General features: G+C 40.9%; 2 protein-coding genes and 1 long non-coding RNA gene across 5 annotated transcripts in view; 1 reads left to right on the top strand and 2 right to left on the bottom strand.

The window, feature by feature from the left end:
* Positions 1–43: 43 nt before the first annotated feature.
* On the top strand, positions 44–20,381 carry THOC7 (THO complex subunit 7). The gene is made up of 8 exons (XM_027121304.1): positions 44–172; positions 13,411–13,528; positions 14,506–14,633; positions 14,930–15,016; positions 18,420–18,477; positions 19,239–19,305; positions 19,394–19,463; positions 20,175–20,381. The coding sequence occupies exons 1-8, from the start codon at positions 154–156 to the stop codon at positions 20,240–20,242; spliced, it is 615 nt and encodes a 204-aa protein (XP_026977105.1). The 5' UTR covers positions 44–153; the 3' UTR covers positions 20,243–20,381.
* LOC113628069 (uncharacterized) lies at positions 1,321–13,795 on the bottom strand. Of its 3 annotated transcripts, none has more exons than XR_003435864.1 (4): positions 6,995–7,151; positions 6,132–6,177; positions 4,362–4,504; positions 1,321–1,551 (listed from the first exon to the last, which is right to left on the bottom strand). It is a non-coding gene; the product is annotated as an uncharacterized LOC113628069 (long non-coding RNA). The 3 variants fall into 3 exon arrangements; XR_003435863.1 differs by lacking the exon at positions 1,321–1,551 and adding an exon at positions 13,629–13,795 and having other exon boundaries at positions 4,164–4,504; positions 6,995–7,089; XR_003435862.1 differs by lacking the exon at positions 1,321–1,551 and having other exon boundaries at positions 4,164–4,504.
* Positions 20,382–21,354: 973 nt separating the features above from the next.
* The window catches only part of CUNH3orf49 (chromosome unknown C3orf49 homolog), a 40,502-nt gene continuing 36,126 nt past the window's right edge, over positions 21,355–25,730 (bottom strand). The window contains exons 2-3 of the mRNA XM_027121305.1: positions 24,943–25,067; positions 21,355–22,491 (exon numbers count right to left, since the gene is read on the bottom strand). Coding sequence (XP_026977106.1) covers positions 22,402–22,491; positions 24,943–25,067 — 215 coding nt within the window. The 3' untranslated portion in view covers positions 21,355–22,401. The remainder of the gene's footprint in view (positions 22,492–24,942; positions 25,068–25,730) is intronic.

The following is a 25,730-nucleotide window of genomic DNA, read 5'->3' as shown; positions in this document are numbered from 1 at the left end:
AGTCGGCGCGGCTCAGGCGGCGGAGCGGGCGGCCGCGGGCGCCGCCGCCTCCTCCTCCATGGCTGTTTACCCGGCTGCATTGTGGGAGTTTGACCTCCGCCGCCGCCAACCGCCGCCTCAGCTTGCGCCGCCGCCGCCGCCGCCGCGCACGCCATGGGAGCCGTGACTGACGGTGAGGCCCGCTCGCTGCCGCTCCGGCCCAATCCCCGGGGCCGCGCGGCCTCCCCGGCCCCCGCCGCCGCCTCCCCCGAGACCCCTGGCCTCCCCTGCCGCTTTCGGGAGCCCCTTGGCCTCCCCGATCGGGCCCCTCGGAGACCCGGGCTTTCCCGGCCGCTTCCCCCGAGCCTTTGGGCCTCTCCTCGGAGCCCCGCGAACTCCGAGGCCCGCTCTCCCGAGGCCGCGCGGGGCGTGGGGAGGGTACGCTGGGAGGATCGTCGAGGGGCCGGGAGCACACGTGGGGGCCCGGGGAGGCCGGCAGCTATGCGCTGGCGGATGGTACCCGGAAGGGGTCCAGGCTGTTGGAGGATGTGGTGAGGGAGCACTGAGTGGGGGTGATGGGGCCCGAGGAGCGGCGAAGGGGAGGAAGGGGTGGAGGCCTTGCAGCCGGGGGTCCGGAGGACCTTTGGAGAGCTGAAAGGGAGTGGGAACTCCGGAGATGGGCCGAGAGTTTCGGGCCAAGTCGGAAAGAAGGGAGTCCCGGGACAATAGTACCAGGGGTGTCAGCGCACAGAGGGTGACACCTGGAGGAGTCCTCTGGACGGATTGGGAAGGTCCCCCAGACCATGGGGTGGATTGCACTGAGGCCTGAGAACTAGTCCTAGCTTGGGGGTAGCGAGAGGGAGCTGGGGACAGTATCTAAAAAGAGTAGATGTGGACGGGGTGTCCAGAGGACAGCCAGGGACTGTGCCTGGGGTATTAAGAGAAGCCAGTATAGGGATGGGGCCACCTAGGGTAGATCAGGACACTAGAAGATTCCTTTGTATGTCTTGGGGAGGGTGGTTTGTCTGCTGGAATGGAGTCGGGGGAGAGGCAGGGGCTGGGTTTCGGGAAAGTTGTGAGGACAGTTTAGGAGGTCCCTCCATGTAAGGAGGGGCCCAGGGGGTGGTCTACAGATTGAGAGCAGAAATAGAGTGACACCTTGGGGAAGGTGGACAAGCATGATGGGCAACTGGAGGGAGAATCTAAGAAGGTATCCAGTTAAGGAGTAAGGAAGTCCTTTGACATTTGGGAAGGGGGACCTAGGGGTGCAGGGTCTATTTGAAGAAAGAGTGGCCAGTAACCTTAGATGCCTACAGAGAGGCCATTTCTGAAGAGTGGGAGGTAGACAGAGTTTCCACCTTGAAGGACCAGGCCACTGGGGGGAGGAGTAATAGGCCCAAATTTGTGATCATGATGAGGAGTAATGAAGTGAAGTCTCTTCAAGGTCCAGTTAAAACTTCGCTTCATTCCAGTTTCATTTATTCAGTAGATATTTATCCCACCTGGGCTAGGCCTTGGGCTTAACAGCCCAGAACCAACAGGCAAGACCTTTTCCTCCTCTGAGGTCACAGTCTGGTGGGAAAAACACAGGAGATAATTAGTTTTCACGGTGGCAAACGTTACTACAGAGGAAGTTCAAGGTTCGGAACCGTAGAAGCATGTAACAAAGATTGCTTATCCATTCTCAGAGATCAGAAAGCCTCCCTGAAAAAGTTACTCTTAATCCCGTTTTTTGAAGGATAACTAGATGTAGTTGGATTGGTATGCCAGGTGGAGAACTACTTATGCAAAGGCCACAAAGCATTGGAAGAACTCAAAGATAGTAAGTATTGGCTAGAAGTTAGAAAGTTATGAGCCAGAAATTTTTGAGGGGAGTGGGAAACCATTAAAAGTTTTTTTAGCATTGGTGGGATGTTATCAGATTTGCATCAAAAACAACCACCACACTCTACTATGTGATGAGGGGAAGGGAAAGTGAGGAGTTAAGTGGCCTCTCTCCTTTCTAACATCTATATAGTATGTTAGTATGTCAAGCATGTTCTAATTATTATCCCCACTTTACAGACGACACTGGGACACAACGAGGTGAAGTAACTTGCCCCAGGTTGCACAGGTAGCAAGTTATAGAGCCTGAGCTCCACATCAAGCAATCTGGCTCAGAGTTCTTCCTCTTCCCCCTTGTGCATCCTGTCTCTCAGCTACAGCTGCCCTGGTCCTAGTGAGAGATGATAGAGGCTGGGACCAAGAGGGACTGCAGAGAAGTAGACAGGTGGGAGAGAAATTTATGAGGTCAAATGTCAGGAGAGCGAATGGATATGAGGGGAAGGGCCGAGGACTATCCCTGGTTTCTGATTGGAAACTTCTCTATTCATTGAAGTAGACAACGGCAGGGGAGAGAGAGGTTTTGTCAGAAGGGAAATGGAGAGGGAAGATTAGTTCTAGTAAATGCACTGATTGCAGTCAAATACTCCCTACATCCAAAGAGGCCATCAGAATCCTCACTCTGCCACTTAAAAGCAGTCTGACCTTGTGCAGGTTAATTAACCTCTTTGAGCCTTACTTTCATTCCTTGTAAATGGGGATAATAATACAGTCTACCTCATAGGCTGGTTTTGAGAATTAGATGCAGTAAAAGTTGTGAAGTGCTTTGCACTGCATCTGATACATAGTAATGTTCAGTAAATACTATTAAATGTAAGAGTTGGTTTACTTGCCTCTCCTCCACTTTCCTCTGATGAGGACTGTGCCTTCTCCCTCTCTTTTATCTGTGCAGGTTGCCACTCCCTGCCTTTTCTGCCTGGTGACCACCCATTTATTCTTCAGGACTCACATCAAATATTCTCTGCCCTTAACCAGTTGATCTTTCAGTAGGTTAACCTATTAACCATATTATCTTATGTATATTTCTGCTCTAGCCCTTAATACTTAATTTACTTATATGGCATATTCCAGAAAATACTTAAAGCAGCTCATTATAATGAGAAAACGTTAAAATAAATGGATGAGGAAACAAGGCCAAAAGAAGATCAAGACTAGTAAAAACAAAACAAAAAAAAAAGACTAGTAAAAACAAGAGGAAGTTAGAAGTGGGGTGATCCTTGTAATCAGGGGGTCAAATCTGTATGTTAATTAAAGGTGCAAGTGACTTGTTACCCTAGCTGTCCATACCAAGAGGCAGGACCTAGGCCATCCTGTGATCTAGTGTTCATGAGAGCAGGAAGGCAACATTAGATACCCAGGACAAGCAGTGGGGTTTTTTGTTTTTTTTTTTTAAATTTTTTTTTTTAATTTAAACACTAAAAAATAAGCTGCTCTTTAGGGTCCTCATAAACAAAAGCCAGTGTCATATCCTTAACCTCTTTTCAGCACTGAGGATCATAAACCTGTTTCTTAGCACATGCCTTACTAGGTCAAAGAAGGCTAAATCACAACTTAGAAAGGCATTCCAAAGCAGATAGACCATGTGGTTTAGGTGAAGAGCTCTGCTGGTCTGCCTTACTTCAGAGCAAGGTTTTTGGGCTTTTTTTGTTTTAAGAATTATCTAGACAATAGAGGAAAGGACAAGCCACAACTTCTTTAGGTAATCTCGGTAAACTTGATTTTCTTCAGCTGAGCTTTTGGTAAGACTCAAGCAGGAGTGAGTGATACATAATGTAAATACCTATTGCATGCCTCCCAAGCACAGTGCTGGTTATAACAATAGACTGTATAGAGGAAGACCCGACTCTTACTTGGGGGAGGGAAGCAACAGCATGCAATCAAGTAAGTAAGATAATTTCTGAGAAAGAGCATAATTTGGTTCTGAGAATGAACTAGATGGAATAAGAGAGTAATGGGGGAGGGCTGTGGAGAGTTAGGTTAAAATCATGTGCTCAGGTGTGACCTCTGATAAGTGATGTTTACGCTAAGACCTGAAGGGGTCCACTGCGTGAAGAGCCAAGGAAAGTATTCCAGATAGGCAACAACTAGTGGAAAGGCCTGAGGTGCAGACAAGCTCTGCGCCGTTTAAGGAAGATGGGGAAGGCCACTGGGGCTGGATCCAGGTGGACCAGGACGGGTGGGATGCAAAAGGAGGTCAGAGAAATAAACAGAGCCTTGCAAGCCATGGAAAGGAGATCAGGTTGTCTTCTGTGGGCACTCGGAAGTGATCGGAGGGTTTCAAGCAGAAGAGTTAGTGATACAATACATCTTTTGCATCATTCTGGGTTGCTGTGTAGAGAATGGATTCTAGGAAGGCGAGAATGGAAACAGGGAGGCCAACGAGAAGTACTCCAAGGTGGGCTTGGATTAGGATGATGACATGACAGTGGAGAGGACTGAGGAGTGGGTGGCCTCCATATTTCTATCATCCTCCTGAAAAGGTCTTGAAGAAGTTCCAATACCTGTCTCTGGAGACTAGAGGAGGGCTGATGTCCTCTTCCAAGTTTGAGTGCCTGGCAAGGTGCTGTGCCTTTGTGTAGTCCTTACATCTGGGTTTGCATATCCAATTGGACTAGGAGCCTTTGGAGGAGAACCTCTTTATTTCCTGTACAAGGACACATTGGTTAATTGGAGGAACTGCCCTCCTCAAAGGGAAGGAGAGAGACGCTATCTTGTTACCTATAGATACTGAACTATAAATATTATCACCAATACCGTTGCCTTTAGATGGACAAGTGGAAGTCCTGGGAAGTTAGTGGCTTACTGTCATATAGCTAGTTATTGGCAAAGCCACTCTCCTCTGTTGCCACCCCAGCATTCTGGCTAACTGGAAAACAGTTTAGATGTTGTTTTTGTTAATTTAAACTATGTTCACAGTTTGTATTTTGTATGTGTTAATTTAAAGGGTGTTAAACAGTGTTAGTACTCTGATAGAAAGTGTTTCAGAAGCACTTTTTTCAGTACAGAGAACATTAGATGTATATCTTGATATGCCAGAGCCACAGATGGGAGATGAGAAGGGGCGTGGGAGCAGGATGTGGCTGTACACTCCATTTCATAGAGCTTGTTGGTTTTGACAGTGTTTTTTTGTTGTTGTTTATTAAATTAGAAAGTGTCATGCATGGATAATATGCTTGTTAAAACTTGAAATAATGGTTTTTAACATGCCCATGAACAACATGACAGAATAATGGAATGGCACTATGGCTTTTCTAATAATGTAATTGTGTATATATTCCTCTGACTCCAGAGGTGACACTACTCATGTGTAAAAGGAAGACAATAATACATACTTTATAGGGTGTTTTCAAGGATGAAGCGTGATTAACATATGTAAAGCACTTCGAAGTTGAGTGACCATTTAATTGATTGTCCAAACGAGGACACTTTTCAGAGTGAAAGGAAACAAACAAGAGTTATGGTCATCAAATAAAGGAGTGTACAAACGCTAAGTGTCTGCTGCTGCCGCTATTCCAATCTCAATTGCTGATCGAAAGTTAATTAGACATTTGTGGCCAAGGAGTTTGCTTGGCTTTTTTTTTCACTAGTGCCAATGGATTTGACCACTTTTTGCCCTCGTCTGTGGTCCCAGCACAGGGGTTTCTGAAGCAGTTCAAATATAAAACAATACTTCTTTAGCCAAGATAAAAGGTATCTCAAAGCAAGATTGGAGTTTCAACCTTGACTTTATTAGGGCCATACTCTATAAACATTTAAATAAATCTAGAGAAAAACAAAGGCCTTCAACATTCATTTTTTTGCTTTTCTTTTTTTAATGTTTAATTTAATTTTGGTTTATGTAATTTACTTTGGTATCAGCAATTTATTTAGACTGGGCCTAAGTGTCTCCCGAGAGATCCATATTTACATGGAAGAATCAAACCATCTTATTTATTCTTTCCACCTGACTTCTTTGTGTCTTAACATTGTTGGCCTTAAAAGTTGTTTTAATGATTTTAAGCTCCTTGAAAGGAGGGGCTAGGTGTTATTTTACCAGGAGGAATCCAACACAATGGAATATATGTAATTCAGCTTAATAACCCATAAGCGATGGTGATCTAGTGATGACTCTTAAGAGGAATCTACACACACGTTGTTTTTACATGGCCTTAGTCTCTCCTCTAGTTAATAGGTCAAGTCAAGCCAGTTTTCTTTTTTCTTGTTAACACAGCATAGATTTATTAAAGAACACTGATGAGAATTTTTACTTCAAAAAAAGTGAAGAAAAATACCTCAAAATGACCAATAAGCTCTCTATCCAGATAACAACTGTTGATACTGTGAGGAAGACAAATAATACACGTTAGGAAATTCAAGAAGAAATGCACCAAGCGACAAGTGAAAACCTTCCCCTCTTCACCTTCCACTGCTAATCCCACTTCCCAGAGGTAATTAGTGTAAGGTGTTTTTTTGTGTACTCTTCCAGAATGGTTTTTAAATGCCATAAAAGGCAAAAAACACCTCGGGCGTCAAACTCCTGAGTTTGAGTCCCAGCTTTACTCCTTCAAGTAACTTTCAGTGCCTTCATTGGTAAATAGGGGTAATATCCACTTTATAGGGCTTTTGTGAGGATAACTTAGCATATTATAAGCATTATGTATATGTTAGTTGGTGTGCCGGTATGCATGTATAAAGTTTTACACAAACGTTTACGTGCTCTTTTGAACTATACTTCCATAATCAATGATACATCTTTGAGTTCTTTTGGAGCTTTTTCTACCTTATTTTGTGATATTCTGTTATATATATTTTTTAATTAAACCCCTTGTAAACATTTTTTTTTTATTTTCTGTTTTTTACTCTTACAAATAGTATGACTGGAGATATATGTATAGTTGTCTTTGTACAGTTGTGGGAATCATTTCTAGAAGACAGGTCAAGGGTATATGTATTCTTAATTAAAATACATATTGCCTCATTGGTTTCCTAGTAGCTAGCTGTTTTTTCCTGTGTAATCTTATCTCGTTATCCCTTCCTGTGGTTTTCAGTTTGGATCCAGAGTGTTTAGGAACACCAAGAAAAAGCCAGTGGTGTGCTTGTGTGCCTGCAGAATTTCTTGCTAAACTGCCTTCAGAAAGGAAATGCTTACCCTCACTGTTAGATCACAGAATTGCTATTTCTTGAAAGCAGGTGAGATCGGGAGCTGTGCGGTCTAGCAGATCGGCAGGCACGCTTGGCGGTAGCTTAGCCCTAGGAGGAAGTTACACAACAGGCTCTTATCACTGGTTGTCAAGCCTTGACATGTCCCTAAAGTAAGTGTTTTGGAACTTGGCCCACCATTATCTTCCAAATTGTTCTCTTTCCTTTTTTCAGTATTTGCTCCAAGAGGGTATGAAAACTTGTTTTGTAATCAAGGTTTCAATAGCCACTTTGAGGGAATAACAATTAGGGGTTTTGAAAGCCGTGTTAGTCTGGGTTTAGGAGAGATTGTCCTTTCCACACTAAAATGAGAAAATTCCTAAGATGTTTGTGTCATCCATCCAGAGGCTTGGAAATGGAGAGTTGGTTTAGTGACTGTAAAGCAGTCATTTCTTCCAGCCTGTTTATGGAAAATCGGGCATTAAAATCTAACCCTTTGAAAGGACTTCTTGACATATTTCTTCTAGGTAGAAAGTGGCATATAAGACAGGAAAGGGTCTAAAATACATCCCAGTTTTTTGAGTAAATATTTGCTTGTTGCCATGCATGTGTCATAACTGATTTGAAAATGATTTTTGAATGGCAGACATTTTGTAGATATAATTATGGCACACATACAACTGAATCCAGTAGGAAATCTTCCTACGAGCCTAAAATTAGGTGGAAAACCACCACTCTCAGAGCAGATGTTAGGTATTTTGGTTTCAAGGCTTTTCCCAGATGGTTTTGATCCTCGTGGTCAGTTAAGAAAGTAATTGGGACAACTGAGGAATGATGTTGATAACATCACTGAAATAGTTTCTAAGCCATCTTCACCATTTTTACAGGTGGGCCAAGGCCCGCCAGGATTAATGTTAGCATCCAGATTGCTTACAGAGAGTTTCAGCATGATAACAATTTATGAAGTCGATGTATATAGTAAACAGAACATGTTTAGGTGTGTTCAATCTAGAGCTAATTGAGGAGGTACCATTAAAAATAACAATGCTGGTATCATACACGCTGGGAACTGTCAGCAGCTGGCCATCTTTAAATTTAAAAAGAACAGAGGCTGTTTTCAAACTGGCAACTTACCCTTTGGTTTTACTTTGTTGCTGTTGGAGCTGTGCTCTGTACTTTATGTATGTTATTTCAATCATACTCATCCCCAGAGAATTTCCTAGGCAGCAACTGCCTATGCAGTTTAAGCTAGAAATATCGTGACCTTACAGTACAAAGCTTGAGACAAGCAAATTTGTGAGAAATCATAACTGGACAAAACTTTGTATGCCTAATATATCTACATGGGTATATAGATGTATCTATAGATGTATCTCCAACATACACTCACTTTCTAACATTAAATTGTGAATTAAATTTAGCATGAAGATAAGAATAACTTTTTTTTCCTTTTTTTCTTTCCTACAATGAACAGGCATCATGCTCCTCTGTACACTTTTATTTCCATAAAGTTTCACAGCAGTCCTATGAAGTGGATAGTTTTATTCCCATTTTTAGAGGTGAAGTTAAAAGTTGGTCACAAACACAAAGTAAACACTGTGGACTAACCAGAACGTTGGACCCAGGTTTTGACTTCTGGCCCAGGGTCTGGCTGTGAAGAAATGCTCTGTAGACAAAAGAGGGATAGGACTGACGTAGGAGAAAGATCCGTGAATGCCTGGACAGCGAATCCCCCCCCTCACCAGAACTCATCAGACTGCACTTCTCCTTGTGCTGTGTCGGCCAGTGTTGGCCCTGGCCCCTGCCTTTCGTAATTTGCCTTCCGGGACCTGCGATTCTAATCTCTGCTTTAATTCATGGCATTTTAGCTCCTACTGCCTATGCTTTGGTAGCCTCCTAGGTGCTTCACAGCTGCGTTCCATTTTGTACACTCTGCCCTCAACTTGATCCTCCTAGAAAGTCCAGCCATGAATCTTCAGCAACTCCAACTTGTTGCCTTCCAGGAAGGTCCAAGTCTACCAGGATGGCATTTACTAGTGTGGACTCCCATAATCTGACCTCTAACTGCCTTTATGAACTTGGGTCTCGATGATGATATCTGTCTTCACACACATCCAGCCTCCCTATTGTCCTAGAGTACTCACAGCCAGATCCAGCCTTGCATTCCACACCTCTGCCTTAGCTCACAGCTTTCTCCCTGCCTGCTGGGGGTGGGTGGGGATGGGGAGTAGGGAAACAACTTTAGCTTGCTTTCTTTGTTTCTAACACTTCTATTGAGGTATAATTGATACACAAAGAACTACGCGTATTGTGTACAATTTGATGTGTTTGGGCATATACAAACACCTATGATACCATCACCACAATTATAGCTTGCATTCTTTTTCAAACAACAGCTAACAAATTTTGAGTACCTATATGGTTCAAAAATCAAATAATATAAAAAAATATTTCCCCATCTTCCAGCCTGTCCTCCAGCTCCCCAACTGATACTGCCCCAATTCCTTGGTAACCCCTTTTATTAGCTTCTTGTATAGCATTCCAGGATATCTATGTGAATATAAACACGTGAATATATATTCTTATTTCCCCCCATTTTTATATGAAAAGAAGCATGCCATAAATATGATTCTTCACCTTACACTTTTAACAAATTGTATTAAGTGGTCTCTCTCTCTCCCAGTACACAGATGTTTCCTCATTCTTTGTTTTTTATCGCTTCTTAGTATTCCATCATATTCTTATGTTGAAATTTATCTAACCCCCTGTTGATGAACATGTCATATTGCATATAGGCAAGTATATCTAGGATTTTTGGGTCAAAGAGGCCATATTATTTGAAATTTCGATAGATACTGTTAAAATGCCTTTTGGCTTTTTTGACTGATGGTTTTCAAGTATCAAAAGAGCAGCTCAAAATCCTCTTTCCCTGTTCCCCCCAAGCTAAAGGAAGCTCTCCTCTTAATCTCCTGCTGTGTGTGTCACTCATTTAACAATCCCAGCTTCCTCTGTGTGTGTGTGTGTGTGTGTATTCATATGGGTGTTACTTCTCCAACTAGAGTGAAGGAGCTCAGGTCTTTACTTCATGTCCTCAGAACTTAGTCCGGTACCTACGGACACATCTGCTCATTGATCAAATATTTGTCTTTTGTACAAGAAGGGAAATCTCTGCTATGGACCTGAAAATAAGATGGTTGCTGCTAGTCCTTGTTAGTGTTTTATTGAGACAAACTCTTTGGAGGGCAGATGGTCCCAGGCAGGCACCACAAATCCAATTTAAAAATCTTTATTGAGCATCAGAAATGTAAAGACACAGTGTGAGAGGCTGGAGAGCAAACAGAATGAACAAGACATAGGGTGGGCCCTGACAAACCTTTTTCCCAAGTTTATTTGGCCTGTACAATGCTTTAAACATTTTTCAAAATTTTCTGTAATTATGGGCTTCCCTGGTGGCGCAGTGGTTGAGAATCCGCCTGCCAATGCAGGGGACGCGGGTTCGTGCCCCAGTCCGGGAAGATCCCACGTGCCGCGGAGCGGCTGGGACCGTGAGCCATGGCCGCTAAGCCTGCGCGTGTGCTCCGCAACGGGAGAGGCCACAACAGTGAGAGGCCCACGTATCGCAAAAAAAAAAAAAAAAAAAAAAATTCTGTAATTAGGATATTACATACATATATAAAAAGTGCTCAGATCTTAAGTATACAGCTGACAAGATCACAAAATGTATTTGAAACATTTTTAGTTAGTCACCAAACTTTACAAATCTCTTGAAGAGCCAGCTTTGGTAATAGCTTACCCTTTTAGGTACTTACTCCTCAATTTCCTTACTCCCTATTCCCTGAATTCATTTACATTTGAAATCCCTGGTCCTCAATAAAGTAGGGTGCCTGGGTATCTGAGAGGAAGATGGGGTTTCTTGGGGGCTTGGAAGATTAGAGATGAAGAGATCAAAAAGAAACTAAAGAGCCTCAATTGACCACTGGATTGCTCACCCACTGAATGTTTACTTTTAACAAAGTTAAAACATTTGTGATTTTAGAAAATCAATTTCATTTTCTGCATTTTAATCTCTTCAGGGACTGTGTTTTGTCCTTAGTCTCCTCAAATAACATTGTTGGTGGTTAAATACGGAAAGCATTAGTTTATATTTTAAAGTGTAAAATTAAAACACTTGATGAATCTGTAGCTTGAGCCATCTGTCAAAGCTGTGACTCTGAGAACAATACCTAATTCTAAAAATGTTTATCTGATGTCACAGAATAGATTTTAAAACTGGAGCCATCTGCCTTCCAAAGTTTATCTCTGTTGCACCTGCGCTCAGAAATACTTCTGCCTACACACAGGAACTATTGTTTAAAGATTTTTCTGTATTCATCCTGCAGGCTCTCCAGGAATTATTCACACTTTAAAAATTATTTTTTTTAGATTCACGCACATGGTAAGAAAACAAATCCTACAAAGTCATATAAAAATTAAATCCCTTCTCATCCTATATCTGTAATCCCTCTCACCAGAAACAGCCACTGTTACCAGTTTCTTGTGGATTCTTCCAAAGATATTCTCTGAATACACAAACATATATGTGACGGGCGCACATATACACACATGGCCTCCTCCTTTTCTACACAAATGGCAGCAAACTGTTTCTCTGCACCTGTTTTGTTTTCATTTTATTTAACATATCTAAGGAGATTTTTTTGATATCAGTATATACATCCACACTATTCTTTTGGCTGCATATTATTACATTTAATGAATGTTTCATAATTTACCCAGTCTCTTACTGGTGAATGTTTAGGTTTGCAATCTTTCTACCACAAGCAGCACTGTTAAGAATGTCCCTTTACATTTATCTTTGTGCATGGGTGCACATGTATCTATAGGATGAATTCCTAGAACTGGAATAGTGGGGTCAGAAAGGTATGTGCGTTTTGAATATTGTATTATTGGCCAGCTGCCCTGCAAAGAGTGTACCAGTTTGCATTCCATCAGTGTGCGTAAGTGCGATTTCTCAACACCTTTGCCATCACTGATTATCAGGTCTTTGATCTTTGCCAATATGATAGATTAAAGTGATACCTTATTGTGGTTTCAATTTGCGTTTCTCTTGTTATGATCCAGCACTATCTTGTCCAGGAAGAACACTAGGTCAGGGCTGCCAGGCAGACCCTTTGGGGCCCCACCTGTTACTCATCATTATCATCTGCACTGCTTTTCTATTCCTTTTTCTCTTTTTTCTTTTCCTTGGAACAAAAGTGAGACAGACTTATTAAAAAAAAAAAGTCCTCATGGGGAAAGAAACATTACAGATATAATAACTAAATTACACTTTTTGGGGGACTTCCCTGGTAGTGCAGTGGTTAAGAATCTGCCTGCCAATGCAGGGGACATGGGTTCAGAGCCCTGGACCGGGAAGATCCCACATGCCACCGAGCACCTAAGCCCGTGCGCAACAACTACTGAGCCCGCGCTCTATAGCCCGTGTGCCACAACTACTGAGCCCGTGTGCCATAAGTACTGAAGCCCGCACGCCTAGAGCCTGTGCTCCGCAGCAAGAGAAGCCACCGCAATGAGAAGCTCGCGCGCCGCAACCAAGAGTAGCCCACGCTTGCCTCAGCTAGAGAAAGCCCTTGTGCAGCAACGAAGACCCAACGCAGCCAAAAATGAATAAATAAAATAAATTTATTTTAAAAATTACACTTAAAAAAAAAAACAGGGCTTCCCTGGTGGCGCAGTGGTTGAGAGTCCTCCTGCCGATGGAGGGGACACGGGTTCGTGCCCCGGTCCGGGATGATCCCACGTGCTGCGGAGCGGCTGGGCCCGTGAGCCATGGCCGCTGAGCCTGCGCGTCCAGAGCCTGTGCTCCGCAACGGGAGAGGCCCCAACACTGAGAGGCCCGCGTACCGCAAAAAAAAAAAAAAAAAAAAAAAACCTATTCCTTTTTTCTCTGACCCATCTCATTCTCTTTTCCTCTTCTGCCACTACATCTTTTAAATCTTCTTTTCTCTGTTTTCCTTTTACCAGTACCTCACACTAGTCAGAGACATGAATGCTTTAGACTTCCTTCTGTCTGAACAGGATTTTAAAAAAAAAGTTCTCCGAGAATTATTGGCTTATTTCCCTGGTAGTACCCGAAAATTATTTCTACTCAACAATCCGGTAGTAGAATGCCAGTTCTGTGAGGGCAAGGCTTTTTTCTGCTATAACCCTAGCCCCTAAAACAGTGCCTGACACGAACACTTAATAACTTTCCATATATATATGATAGTAAAACCTAACAAAATTTAACAATTTTAAATGTACAGTGGCATTAAGTACATTTACATTTCAATAATTTTCTTTTGGATTAATGAATAAGTAATGGTATTGGTTATTTTCCCCGAAAGTTAACAAGAGCCAGACAGTCATTTTAATTCACATTGTTCTTTCCTCCAGACGAAGTCATACGGAAGCGTCTCCTAATTGATGGAGATGGTGCTGGAGATGATCGGAGAATTAATCTGCTAGTGAAAAGTTTCATTAAATGGTGCAACTCTGGATCCCAGGAAGAAGGGTATTTCATTTTGCTGTTGTTTCTATACTAATGTCCTGGTGTGATTTTTTTTTTTTAGACCATATATACAGTCCTGTTAATATTTCAGATTTTCACTCACCTTAAATGTTCAATGGAGTCAACTCTGTTAATCCAGAGTAGACTTTTCTGGCCTTCTCTTCAGAGGCCTGCTTTATGTTTATTAAAATGTGCAGAACGGGCTTCCCTGGTGGCGCAGTGGTTGAGAGTCCGCCTGCCGATGCAGGGGACACGGGTTCGTGCCCCAGTCCGGGAAGATCCCACATGCCACGGAGCGGCTAGGCCCGTGAGCCATGGCTGCTGAGCCTGTGCATCCGGAGCCTGTGCTCCGCAGCGGGAGAGGCCACAACCGTGAGAAGCCCGCGTACTGAAAAAAAAAAAAAAAAAAAAATGTGCAGAAGGCATAGTGGTAAGAAATGAAGGTGAAATTCAGACTCATTACTTTGGTCACCTTTAAAAGCAGATGAGTGTTTCGTAAGAAAATATCTAAATGAAATTTTCTTTTTTTAACATACTAATAAAAGTTGCTGCAAGCTTTTATATTTTTGATAATTTTTTTAACTTAAATTTTTTTTCATCATTTGATCTAGCTTTTCACATAAATAATTGTATAGAGTGAAAAAATTATGAGAACAGAATTGTGAAGATAAAAACCATCTTAAAACATTTTAAAAAGGATTTTAAACAAAATTCAACAAATAGTTGTTTGAATTAAGCTTATATTGCTAAGATCTACAGTCCCGTCTTTGCATTTGTAACTGATACAGTTTATATATTCAACTAAACCACATTTGGAAAAAGAAAACATAAGGGACAGATATTCTAATTTTTTTTTTAAATAAAGAAAATTATTCTCTCAGAACTTGTATAATTTACTTGGCAAATCTGTGCCTGTATTATAATACTTCAACTGGAAATCCACAAAAATCTTTTTTCTTTTTCTCTCTTTTTTTTGTTAGATACAGCCAGTACCAACGTATGCTGAGCACACTGTCCCAATGTGAATTTTCAATGGGCAAAACTTTGCTGGTATATGATATGAATCTCAGAGAAATGGAAAATTATGAAAAAATTTACAAAGAAATAGGTAAGGAAGCTTAATTGTTGTTTCTATCTGTAATTGTAATTTTTATGGTCTAAGGGAAATAATATCTGCTAACATTTTTCTTTGGTTAGTGGTAAAATAATAACAATAACAACATTAATTGAAAGAATGTTTTCTAAAATGATATGTAATACTTTGAGTTACAGCTATTTTTTAAATGCCAGCATCTATTTTATTAGCAATGAAACTTAATTTAAAAACATATTTTAAAATTGAAAATGGGTGGAGATTATACATGTTGTTATAACTATCTTTAAAAAAAATAACCTTTTATATAGAATGTAGCATTGCTGGAGCACATGAAAAAATTGCTGAGTGCAAAAAGCAAATTCTTCAAGCAAAACGAATACGAAAAAATCGCCAAGGTAAGGGTTTTGTGGGATTTAGTGTGCAAATACTTTCTTACTGACTAGTATTTTCATGCAGTTTTTAACATTGTGAGGGAAAACCTTCAGCTAGAATCAACCTGAATTATAAAAAAGAATTATGAGTCAAACTTAATTCTTTAAAACTATATTATTCTTTAAAATAGCAGAGAAGGAAGGTAATGCTGAAAAAAATTTTTGTTGTTGTTGGACTGTATTGATTAAACAAGTATTTCTTTTATTTGTTTTTTTTTTTTTTTACTGTACTCAGATCCCTTTGCTTAAATAGTGTTACGGTTAATGAGCAAAGGTAATTTATTTAGGGTTTTGTTTGTTGTTTTTTTGTTTGTTTAATGGAACTACTTTCAAAAAACAGAAAAGAATTTAAGCCCGTGAATTTTTTTTTTATATATAAATTTATATATGGCTGCATTGGGTCTGTGCTGCTGCGCCTGGGCTTCTCCTTGCGGTGGCTTCTCTTGTTGCAGAGCACAGGCTCTAGGCACACGGGGGTTGTGGTGCACCACGGCATGTGGGATCTTCCCGGACCAGGGCTCGAACCCGTGTCTTCTACATTGGCAGGCGGATTCGTAACCACTGTGCCACTATTAAGCACAATGGAAGCAAACATTTACAAGTTGCCTAAATTTCTAATAAGAGGATAAAGCTTAGCTTTGTTCTGATCTCTTGTTTTTATTTAGCGTCTGTCTTATTTTAGTCTATAACAACTATTTCAAAATAATTTTAATGGCAGGGGCATTGTTCCTCCTATAATGTAAATTGAAAGAAAGATAAAAAATATAATGTGTAGTCACAATTGTGACATACAAATGCAAAACTAGAAGGATATCAGGCTTCCCTCGTGGCGCAGTGGTTGAGAGTCCGCCAGCCGATGCAGGGGACACGGTTTGTGCCCTGGTCCAGGAAGATCCCACATGCCGCGGAGCGGCTAGGCCCGTGGGCCATGGCCTCTGAGCCTGCGCGTCTGGAGCCTGTGCTCCGCAACGGGAGAGGCCACAACAGTTGAGAGGCCCGCGTACCGCAAAAAAAAAAACTAGAAGGATATAGAAAATGTTAATGGTTATTTTGGAGTTGTGGGGGTTTTATGACTTAGGGTTCTTTTGTGTTTTTTTTTCTTTTTTTTACACTGTAATCCAAAAAATTTTTTATTAAAAATCACACTTATGGACTTCCCTGGTGGCGCAGTGGTTGAGAGTCCGCCTGCCAATGCAGAGGACACGGGTTCGTGCCCGGGTCTGGGAAGATCCCACGTGCCGCGGAGCGGCTGGGCCCATGAGCCATGGCCGCTGAGCCTGCGCGTCCGGAGCCTGTGCTCCGCAAAGGGAGAGGCCACAACAGTGAGAGGCTCGTGTACCGCAAAAAAAAAAAAAAAAATCACACTTATATCACACTTATATCGAATTAATACACTGATTGCCAAAACAATGAATTTTACTTTTTTTTTGCATTTTTTAAGTTTGTTTTTTCTTTAACATCTTTATTGGAGTATAATTGCTTTATAATGGTGTGTTAGTTTCTGCTTTATAACCCAGTGAATCAGCTATACATATACATATATCCCCATATCTCCTCCAACTTGCATCTGCCTCCCGCCCTCCCTATCCCACCCCTCTAGGTGGTCACAAAGCACCGAGCTGATCTCCCTGTGCTATGTGGCTGTTTCCCACTAGCTATGTATTTTACATTTGGTAGTGTATATATGTCCATGCCAGTCTCTCACTTCGTCCCAGCTTACCCTTCCCCCTCCCCGTGTCCTTGAATCCATTCTCTACGTCTGCCTCTTTATTCCTGTCCTGACCCTAGGTTTTTCAGAACCTTTTTTTTTTAGATTCCATATATATGTGCTAGCATACGGTATTTGTTTTTCTCTTTCTTACTTCACTCTGTATGACACACTCTAGGGCCATCCACCTCACTACACCTCACTACTACTCTAGGGCCATCCACCTCACTAGAAATAACTCAATTTTATTTCTTTTTATGGCTGAGTAATATTCCATATGTGCCACATCTTCTTTATCCATTCATCTGTCGATGGACACTTAGGTTGCTTCCATATCCTGGCTACTGTAAATAGAGCTGCAATGAACATTGTGGTACATGACTCTTTTTTTTTTTGGCTGTGTTGGGTCTTCGTTTCTGTGCGAGGGCTTTCTCTAGTTGCGGCAAGCGGGGGCCACTCTTCATTGCGGTGCGTGGGCCTCTCACTATCGTGGCCTCTCCTGCTGCAGAGCACAGGCTTCCAGACGCGCAGGCTCAGCAGCTGTGGCTCATGGGCCCAGTTGCTCCACGGCACATGGGATCTTCCCAGACCAGGGCTCGAACCCATGTCCCCTGCATTGGCAGGCAGATTTTCAACCACTGCGCCACCAGGGAAGCCCTGTGGTACATGACTCTTGAATTTTACTTTTTAATGAGCCAATTAAGATGATATTTAATTCCTAATTCCTTATTTTTATTTATTTATTTTTGCGGTATACGGGCCTCTCACTGTTGTGGCCTCTCCCGTTGTGGAGCACAGGCCCCGGACGCGCAGGCTCAGCGGCCATGGCTCACGGGCCCAGCCGCTCCACGGCATGTGGGATCTTCCCGGACCAGGGCACGAACCCATGTCCCCTGCATCGGCAGGCGGACTCTCAACCACTGTGCCACCAGGGAAGCTCCTAATTCCTTATTTTTAAAAGGTGTTTTTTGAATTCAGTCTAAAATGCATGTGGTCAGGTTGCAGTGGCCAATTTAGAGTAGGATATACCAACTTACTTAAGAATTAATGTCAATTTACAGTATTTTTATTGATTAAAGAGACTTTTAAATAAATGTGCCACATATCATTTCATAGGAAAACTTAACAGGAGATACATGACTTATCTTGGAGTTCTCAGTGGAGCAGAAACAAAGTTCCTGAACTATAAATCATTTCTAAGTTTATGAGATCTTTACCTTTGAAATGAGTGAGAAGTATAATTTTCTGTTGTCTAAGATCTGAAATTAATGGTAGGAGATAGATACATAGATATATACACCTTGCTGATCTTCTATTTGATGGGCAAATAGGGAATAAGATCCTCTTCAGAATCAGTTCACTTGATGATCAATGACTTAAGTTCACTTATGTTTATGCTAGCCTCTTGTATTCTGCCCAGGCATAGGTAAATGGAAAAACAGTGGAGGTAAAATCCTTGTTTGGAATACTTCTGAAGTCATGTATCCTTGAAATTATAATTGAATCAAGAGAAACTGACGATACTCTGTCCATCCTTCAGTGTTTCCACTTCTTTATGTACTAAGAAAGTGATTAGGAGAGCTCTGTGATGTTAGACATTTTGGTTTGATAACAAGGTTCAAAAAACCTTATTTTAGTAAACATTTTTATATCTTTCAGAATATGATGCATTGGCAAAAGTGATCCAGCGTCATCCAGACAGGCATGAGACATTAAAGTAAGTTCAGAGTTTTACTCTGAAAGGAACTAATCTTTATCCATAAATGTTTACATACTAGTCTATGCATTCCATTTTTGTGGGAGTACATCATCAAAAGGAAGAGCCCGATCTTCAATAAAAAGAATTAACTAGATAAACACTTTTTAAACACAGATCTCAAAAACAATTAGTGAAAGAAAAACAGAAGACATATACAATGAATTTTAAATTATTCCTAAGTTTCGGAAATACATACAGAATAATAACCATTTATAAAAGTTAGGGCCCCCCAAGTATTATATACTTATACTGTACGTTATTTAGAGATACAAATATATGTATAAAAAAGGATTAGAATGATATAGTGATTACCTGAATGGGGAGTAGAGGAGGAGAAAAAGGCCTGGTTCAGAGGACTAGGGGTAAAGTTCAAAGGGTATTTCAAGTTAACCTGCAATTTACCAAAAAAAAAAAAAAAAAAAAAAAAGACTTGAAATAATTATGACAAAATGTTAAAAGTTACCAACTCTTGGGGTTTGATATCCTATTATCAAGTTTTTCTATACTTTAAAAGTTATCTAAAATTTAATTTTAATGAAAATTAGTGCATATTTAGAAGAAATCACCCTTAGTTTTAAAAGTCTCATCATAATGGAGTATTATAACTCCTTATCTTTTATTTTTTAAATAAATACTATTTACTAACTAAAAAGTTAGATATTAATTATGAATTCTCTTCCCCCAATTAGCAAAATATAACACTATTTTATTTTTTTCAGGGAACTAGAGGCTCTGGGAAAAGAATTAGAGCATCTTTCACATATTAAAGAAAGTGTTGAAGATAAGGTATTTGCATGTGATATATGTTAGCCTTTGTGTTCTGTATAGGTTTATAGATCAATGTGTATTAATTTTTTTTTTCTTATTAACACAGCTAGAATTGAGAAGGAAACAGTTTCACGTTCTTCTTAGTACCATCCACGAACTTCAGCAAACACTGGAAAGTAAGTAACAAGAGTCACAAAATGAATGTCTATGAAGATTTTTAAGTGATCAGAGGCATGTCTTCTAAAATATACATTTTAAAGAGAGTGCACCTTCAGTTTCAGAACAGGAGTGTAGCTGGGTAACATTAGAAGGTACTCATGTTGTTCATCTTTCTGATTATATGCAGAAAAGCCTGAATATGTACGATTTGAATACCTGTCTAGTGGTTTGTAAATTAAGAGAAATTTAAGCATGATAGACTTGGAATTGTTCTTGGTTTACTGTAGTATATTGCTATAAAGTAACAATTCAGGACCCAGGCAGGCAATAAGTGAATGAAATAATCAATGCATAAACACATTTGCATTCTCAATGAACTAGGTGCTTTGGGGACCCGGGGACTTGCTCTTTGTATTGACTAAAGCCAATTTTTATGTAACCTGATCTTCTGATTGTTTGCAAAAAAGCCTAAGACCTAGATTTTTTTTTTTTTTAGCTGAAGTCTATCACATAAAATTTGCATTTTGATTCAACTAATAACAACAACCAAAACAAGACTTTTAAAACCAAACCCACTTGTGTGGGTCAATTACAGTCATAGGCTGCCATTTTGCCATTTTTGGTTTAAATATATTCGCTAATAAAGGATAAAAGTGTTTTCATGTATTCATTAAACATATAATTTAAGCAAATTTGATTAAAGTTTTATGTTTCTTTCTCAATTGCAGATGATGAAAAGCTCTCAGAGGTAGAAGAAGCTCAAGAAACAAGCATGGAAACTGATCCTAAACCATAGACCAGCTAATCACTCACCATTCCCAAGAATATTGAAGTAGCAACATGATCTTAGTGTGTTCAGAATTGGTTGTGCTCTTGAGACATATAAAGTTTTGGTAGTGAACTACATTGCTGTTAAATTTCAATTCACAGTTCATTCACATTTCTTCACACAAAGGGAGATGACTTCATTATATATTTGTTTTAATTGAAATGCCTTTTTTTTTTTTTTTTTTTTGCGGTACGTGGGCCTCTCACTGTTGTGGCCTCTCCCGTTGCGGAGCACAGGCTCCGGATGCGCAGGCCCAGCGGCCATGGCTCACAGGCCCAGCCGCTCCGCGGCATGTGGGATCTTCCTGGACTGGGGCACAAACCCGTGTCCCCTGCATCATCAGGCGGACTCTCAACCACTGCGCCACCAGGGAAGCCCTGAAATGCCTTTCTTATACTTAAAAGATAGGAAGCAACATGCAAAAATGTTTAATGAAATATTTTCAAGCCAGATATGTTAGTGCTCATTGGTATTCTAGGTAGTTTTTAACTGGTAACATTGATTTGCTCACAAAATAAGTGGAAGATAGTGAGAAGGTGGCATTTCTAGGATGTACCTGAGAAAATTAGTTGATTTCTGGAAATCGTTACCACTTTTGAAAATGAAGTCCATGAGTAGGCTCTCAGGAGGGCTGTGAACTTGTGAAATTATGTACAAAATGTTTGTGGTGTATGCTTATTGTGGGAGAGGTTCCATGATATTAAGAATCACTGATATCAGAGGTAATTACACGATGCAAAGTAAATCAATATGCAAAACTTTCTAGATCTCTGTCCTTAATACTTGAGCAATGTGGTTGTTAAGTGTTGTGTTGAAATGTTTTCTCTCTATCGTTTTGTTCTGTAGGAGTCATTTTCAAGAGTCTTGCAAAAAGGATTTCATGATCTTTTAAAAAAAATTAAGCCAGGTCTGAATCACGTACAATTGTCTTAAGTACTGAATTACATGGCTAATACTTGTTAGGATCTATCCTTATCCATTTATTTTAGTGCAGAAACATGGCATTTTGCATGAATCATACCTTAATAATGCTACATTTTTGTAATTTTGATACAAACTCGTATCTTTAAAAACGAAAGTTTAAAGTTAGCTCAATAGTAGACACAGTGAAAGTGTCAAAATACTTTTAAGTGCTTCTTCTAATTTCATCTGGCAAATTTCATGGGAGAAATTTCTTTGCAGAATTGCTATGCCCTGATAAATATTTCTATTTTCCATTATTAGTAAGAATTATGAAGCAAAAATTTGCTTATATTGACTCAGAATTAAAAATGAATTTTTCCCAAAGGATCTTTTTTAAGGACTGCTGGGCAGAATATTTTTACCACCCACCCCCCCCCCCCTTACCCCCCCCCCCGCCCCGCTGCCACCACTGATTAAGAGAAACTTATTCAGGATTATGTACCAAAAGATAAGAACCCCTATGAACATAACTTTTGCGCTGTCAGAAACAAAATCAGAAGCAGCACCAGGTACATGGGAAACACACGTTTTTCACTTTATACTTCCTCATGGTTCTCTTGGATATCCTCTGGAACTGCTTGGAAGACTGAAGGATTTCATCCCCTAGAAACTCACACTGTTGAAGCTCAGCGTGTCTTTGGGCCAATAGCTTCATGGATGTATCTGTCACTGCTTCTATGAGGTCATCCACCTATGACAGCCAGATACAGAGAAATGAAACCATGTGTTAGAAAGCCTTGTCCACACCCAAAGGTGGCCTGTTTTTCCTGAGAGATAAGTTCAGGAATTGTTGGACGTTTACAAGTCCCAAAGTATTAATCTAATTCAAGTCATAGCAAACAGAGCTTGAAAACATGCATTTACCACCCAGTGGTAAAGAGGATCTCATTTCTTCTCAAAAGAAGCCCATGTGTGTGCCTTCATTTTAACTGAATTCACTTAATATTTATTAGGCACACAGCACCATCCTCGGTGCCCTCAGCAATCCTGTAGCCACTCTTGAATGCCCCCCACTAACGTTCCTTCATGCTAATCATTAGTTTCATCCCACATCCGCGCTGTCAAGCAGGGCTGTGCATTCAGTTAAGCCTGGCCCTCTGATGCTTTTGAAACACCAAAGTAAAAGCCTTTGTCCACTACCTGCATTTGAAGCTTTCCTACTGTCAAATCTGATTTTCGGAGGATGTTTTCCGTGCTATGTTTCTTTTTTTTGAATGCTGGAAAGCGTGGTTTCTTTTTTGAGGAATACGGAACTATCATAAAAATGCAAAAATACATCAGATTAAGAAGTGCTAACATGATATCTGTGACGGTGCTTAAATGAACATTCTCACCTTTGGGACATTCTCTTATAAACTGGACATTCGCCACATAACAACGTCGAGTTGGAGGTCGTATTCATATTATTCTCCACCCCCCAGGTATCTCCTTTGTGCCCAGAGCTCGCTTTGAAGAGATCTATAGGGTGCAGAGAAATGAGATTGTCTGGTTCTAAGAGAAAATACAGTGTCAGGAAAAAAGCAGGTCATTTGTAAGGGGAAGAAGAAGAAATTGCTTCTGCAGCCGCTGAGCACAGAGTGTGGGGCTGTTGTAGACCAGTGCCCCAGAAAGCTCATTATCACTGGATCCAGTTGTTAATTTGGTCTCGTTTCTGCAGGTTTCCTTATTTTCATGACAGGCATGTCTCCAAACATAAAAAGAAAGCTCTGGGTTCTTTTCGCTGCATGCCTGATACTCTTCCCCTGGTCCCTGGCTTGCTGGTTACAAGTACCTGTGCTATTGGAAATCATTCCTAGGTCATGGCTCCTGGCTAATATGCCCTTTTTAGTCTTATTGGGTTCACTCTTCCTTCCCCTTGTGCTTAGTAATTAGCATCAGGACTATTGTGAGGGCTACACAAAGTAGGATGTGGGACCACATCTGGGTCTTGCCCTTTGCCTGAGTTTACAAATGAGTCTGTGGAACCTCCGCTCTGCCCTGCCAGCTCGCCCAGGCTCAAGTGTCACTGGCAGAATCTTCCCCAGTCCGTCCAGAGTATGACCCCTCTTTTTCCTCTCTCGTAAAACCAAGTGTTTGGGGGGCTTTTTTTTTTTCTATTAAGCACTTGGTAACTACTTAAGTTATTTCTGTGTTTGTTGAATACCACTATTAAAAAGTCAAATGCCTTGAAGGGTCAGGCAGGGTTTGCAAAACAGGCTCACTTGGGGCTGGTGTGAACTGGAGAGAACACGCCCTCCTGCAAAGGGGGCAGGCCTCTGCGCCTGCTGCAGTTGCCCCAGGAATTGTGGGCCCAGTGTTGCCAACTCCTCCTGTTTTCCAAAAGGAAGTTGAAAATCCAGATTTCTGTTTGAATTTTTCTAATTTTGAAATGTGGGCTATTAATTCAAATATACTTTTGAGAACATTCTGAGAGCTAACAGTACCATAGTTTAATGTCCATCTCCTCTATCAAACTATAAGTTCCACACAAACAGGACCATGACCTTGGATCACCTTTATAGCCTCCCCAAACTGCCCAGCACATAATAGGAGTACGATAAGTGCAAACTTAGCACAAAAGAGGTAAAATTCAAAACTAATATTGGTGCGCTCTGGCAGTGACGCTCTAGAGCAGCACTGTTCGACAGAACTTCCCACAAAAATGGAAATGTTCTTATCTGTGCTGTCCAGTACAACAGACACTGGCCATATATGTTTACTGAGCACTTGAAAGGTAGCTACTGCAGCGAAGGGAATGGACTTTAATTTTAATTAATGTAAGTAGTCACACGGGGCTATTGGCTACCATATTGGACAGTGCAGTTAGTACCTAGCATAGTAATTAGGACTAAGCACTCCAGAGCCAGGTCTTCTGCTGTTTGAAGCCTGGCTCTTCCAATTATCTGGGCCAATTACTTAACCTCTCGTTGCCACCCCTAAAATAATATCCTACTTACTGTAGTAACCTATCGCTCTCTACCTTATAGGGCTGTCGTTAAGGATTAACTGAGTTGGTATTTTTAAAGCACTGAGAACAGGGCCTGGAACACAGTCAGCTTTAAGTCAATGCTTATTATATCTAAAGTAATGATAGTATTTCAGGGTTCTATTAAAAAGATAGTCTGGGCAATTTAGGCTAAAGCTTGATAAGTACAGGTAAGTACAAGCTTTGGGTTGGAGAGTCCTGGATCACCTAGTGCTGTACTGTCTGTACTGTACATATGGCTATTTGTATTCTAGTTTCAATTACAATGACATAAACTTTAAAATTCAGCTCCTCAGTTGCACTGGCCACATTCCAAAGTCTGAAAAGGCCACACGTGCTAATGGCTACTATTTTGGACAAATGTACACTTGCATCCTCGCAGAAATTCTATTGGGTTGATCTAGAGAATTCCTCTCCACGTGTATGCATGATAGGCCAGGTGCTAATATACTAATGAGTCTTGATATCTGAACAGCTGACAAAGTCAATATAAAGCTGTAAACGCCACTGTTGCCCAGATTGTAGCAGAAGCTGGACAGTTTGAGCTCAGAACTAGAGGAATCAGAACTGGAAAGTCTACATTCTGTGCCCTAAATTCTGGGAGTGGAGACACACAAGTAGCAGCTTTAAATGCTTTATTATGAGGGACTTGCAGTGGCAGAGAACTTGGTTTTTACAACATCCCTAAACACTGACTTACTGATAAGTCTTTAGAGGTGAGTTTGTTTTAGCATTTTACCTTCTGCAGGCCTGAGGGAAGGGATGTCACAGATAACCGCTTGGTGGTTCTCCTGGCTCGGAGGAGTGTATTTCCTTGGGTTATCTCCTCTGTCTCTGCTTCTACAACATCAAGTTGTATAGTTGCTTGGAGGGAAGGGGAAGAAAAAAACAGACAATCTTGAAGGATCACAGTAATAGACACATGCTCCCTATTTGAAAGTCTCCTGAAAAGCCAGCATCACACGCTGTCTCAGTGGCTTTTTTCTTTGGGGTTAAAAATTAAAAATGGATTTGTTTTGCTGAAGCTTACACTTCCTCCTGAACATTTGCCTTTTCTTGTGGTCATGACCTCAGTGGTCACCGACCCATCTTAACAAGGTGGTTACCTGTCTTTGAGACTTCAGTTTTGACCTCTGTTGCCTTTCCCTGTAACTCTTGTGGAATTCGGAAAAGTAACCCTCTAATGTGTAAGACAATCCCTTGAGTATTTGCTGTTGACAAAAGCCAAGTTTAAATCTACTCTGCAGCAAAGTGGCACAAAGCTCAGCCATTCACATACCGTCTTAATAGTTTTTCCCACATTCCAGGAACCCCGTGAACCCTAGAGCCCTTAATATTTTTCTCTATCAATTCAATTCTTAACACAATAAACGTACTTATAAAGAAAACTTAAAACGCTATCATAAATCAAAAACCAATATCATAAATATAGGCACTGAGACTCGTATGGTAAAACCAAAACCATGTTATTGCCTGGAGAAGGCACTAAACTTGAGGTTACTCTCTTTTTTACTAAAACAGAAAAGG

This window comes from Aethalodelphis obliquidens, unplaced genomic scaffold (assembly GCF_003676395.1).
Source record: "Aethalodelphis obliquidens isolate GAN/ISIS:26980383/991018 unplaced genomic scaffold, ASM367639v1 scaffold22, whole genome shotgun sequence".
In the NCBI taxonomy this organism is placed as follows: domain Eukaryota; kingdom Metazoa; phylum Chordata; class Mammalia; order Artiodactyla; family Delphinidae; genus Aethalodelphis; species Aethalodelphis obliquidens.
Note: the sequence above shows the minus strand (reverse complement) of the source record. Positions and strands in the feature narration are given on the sequence as shown.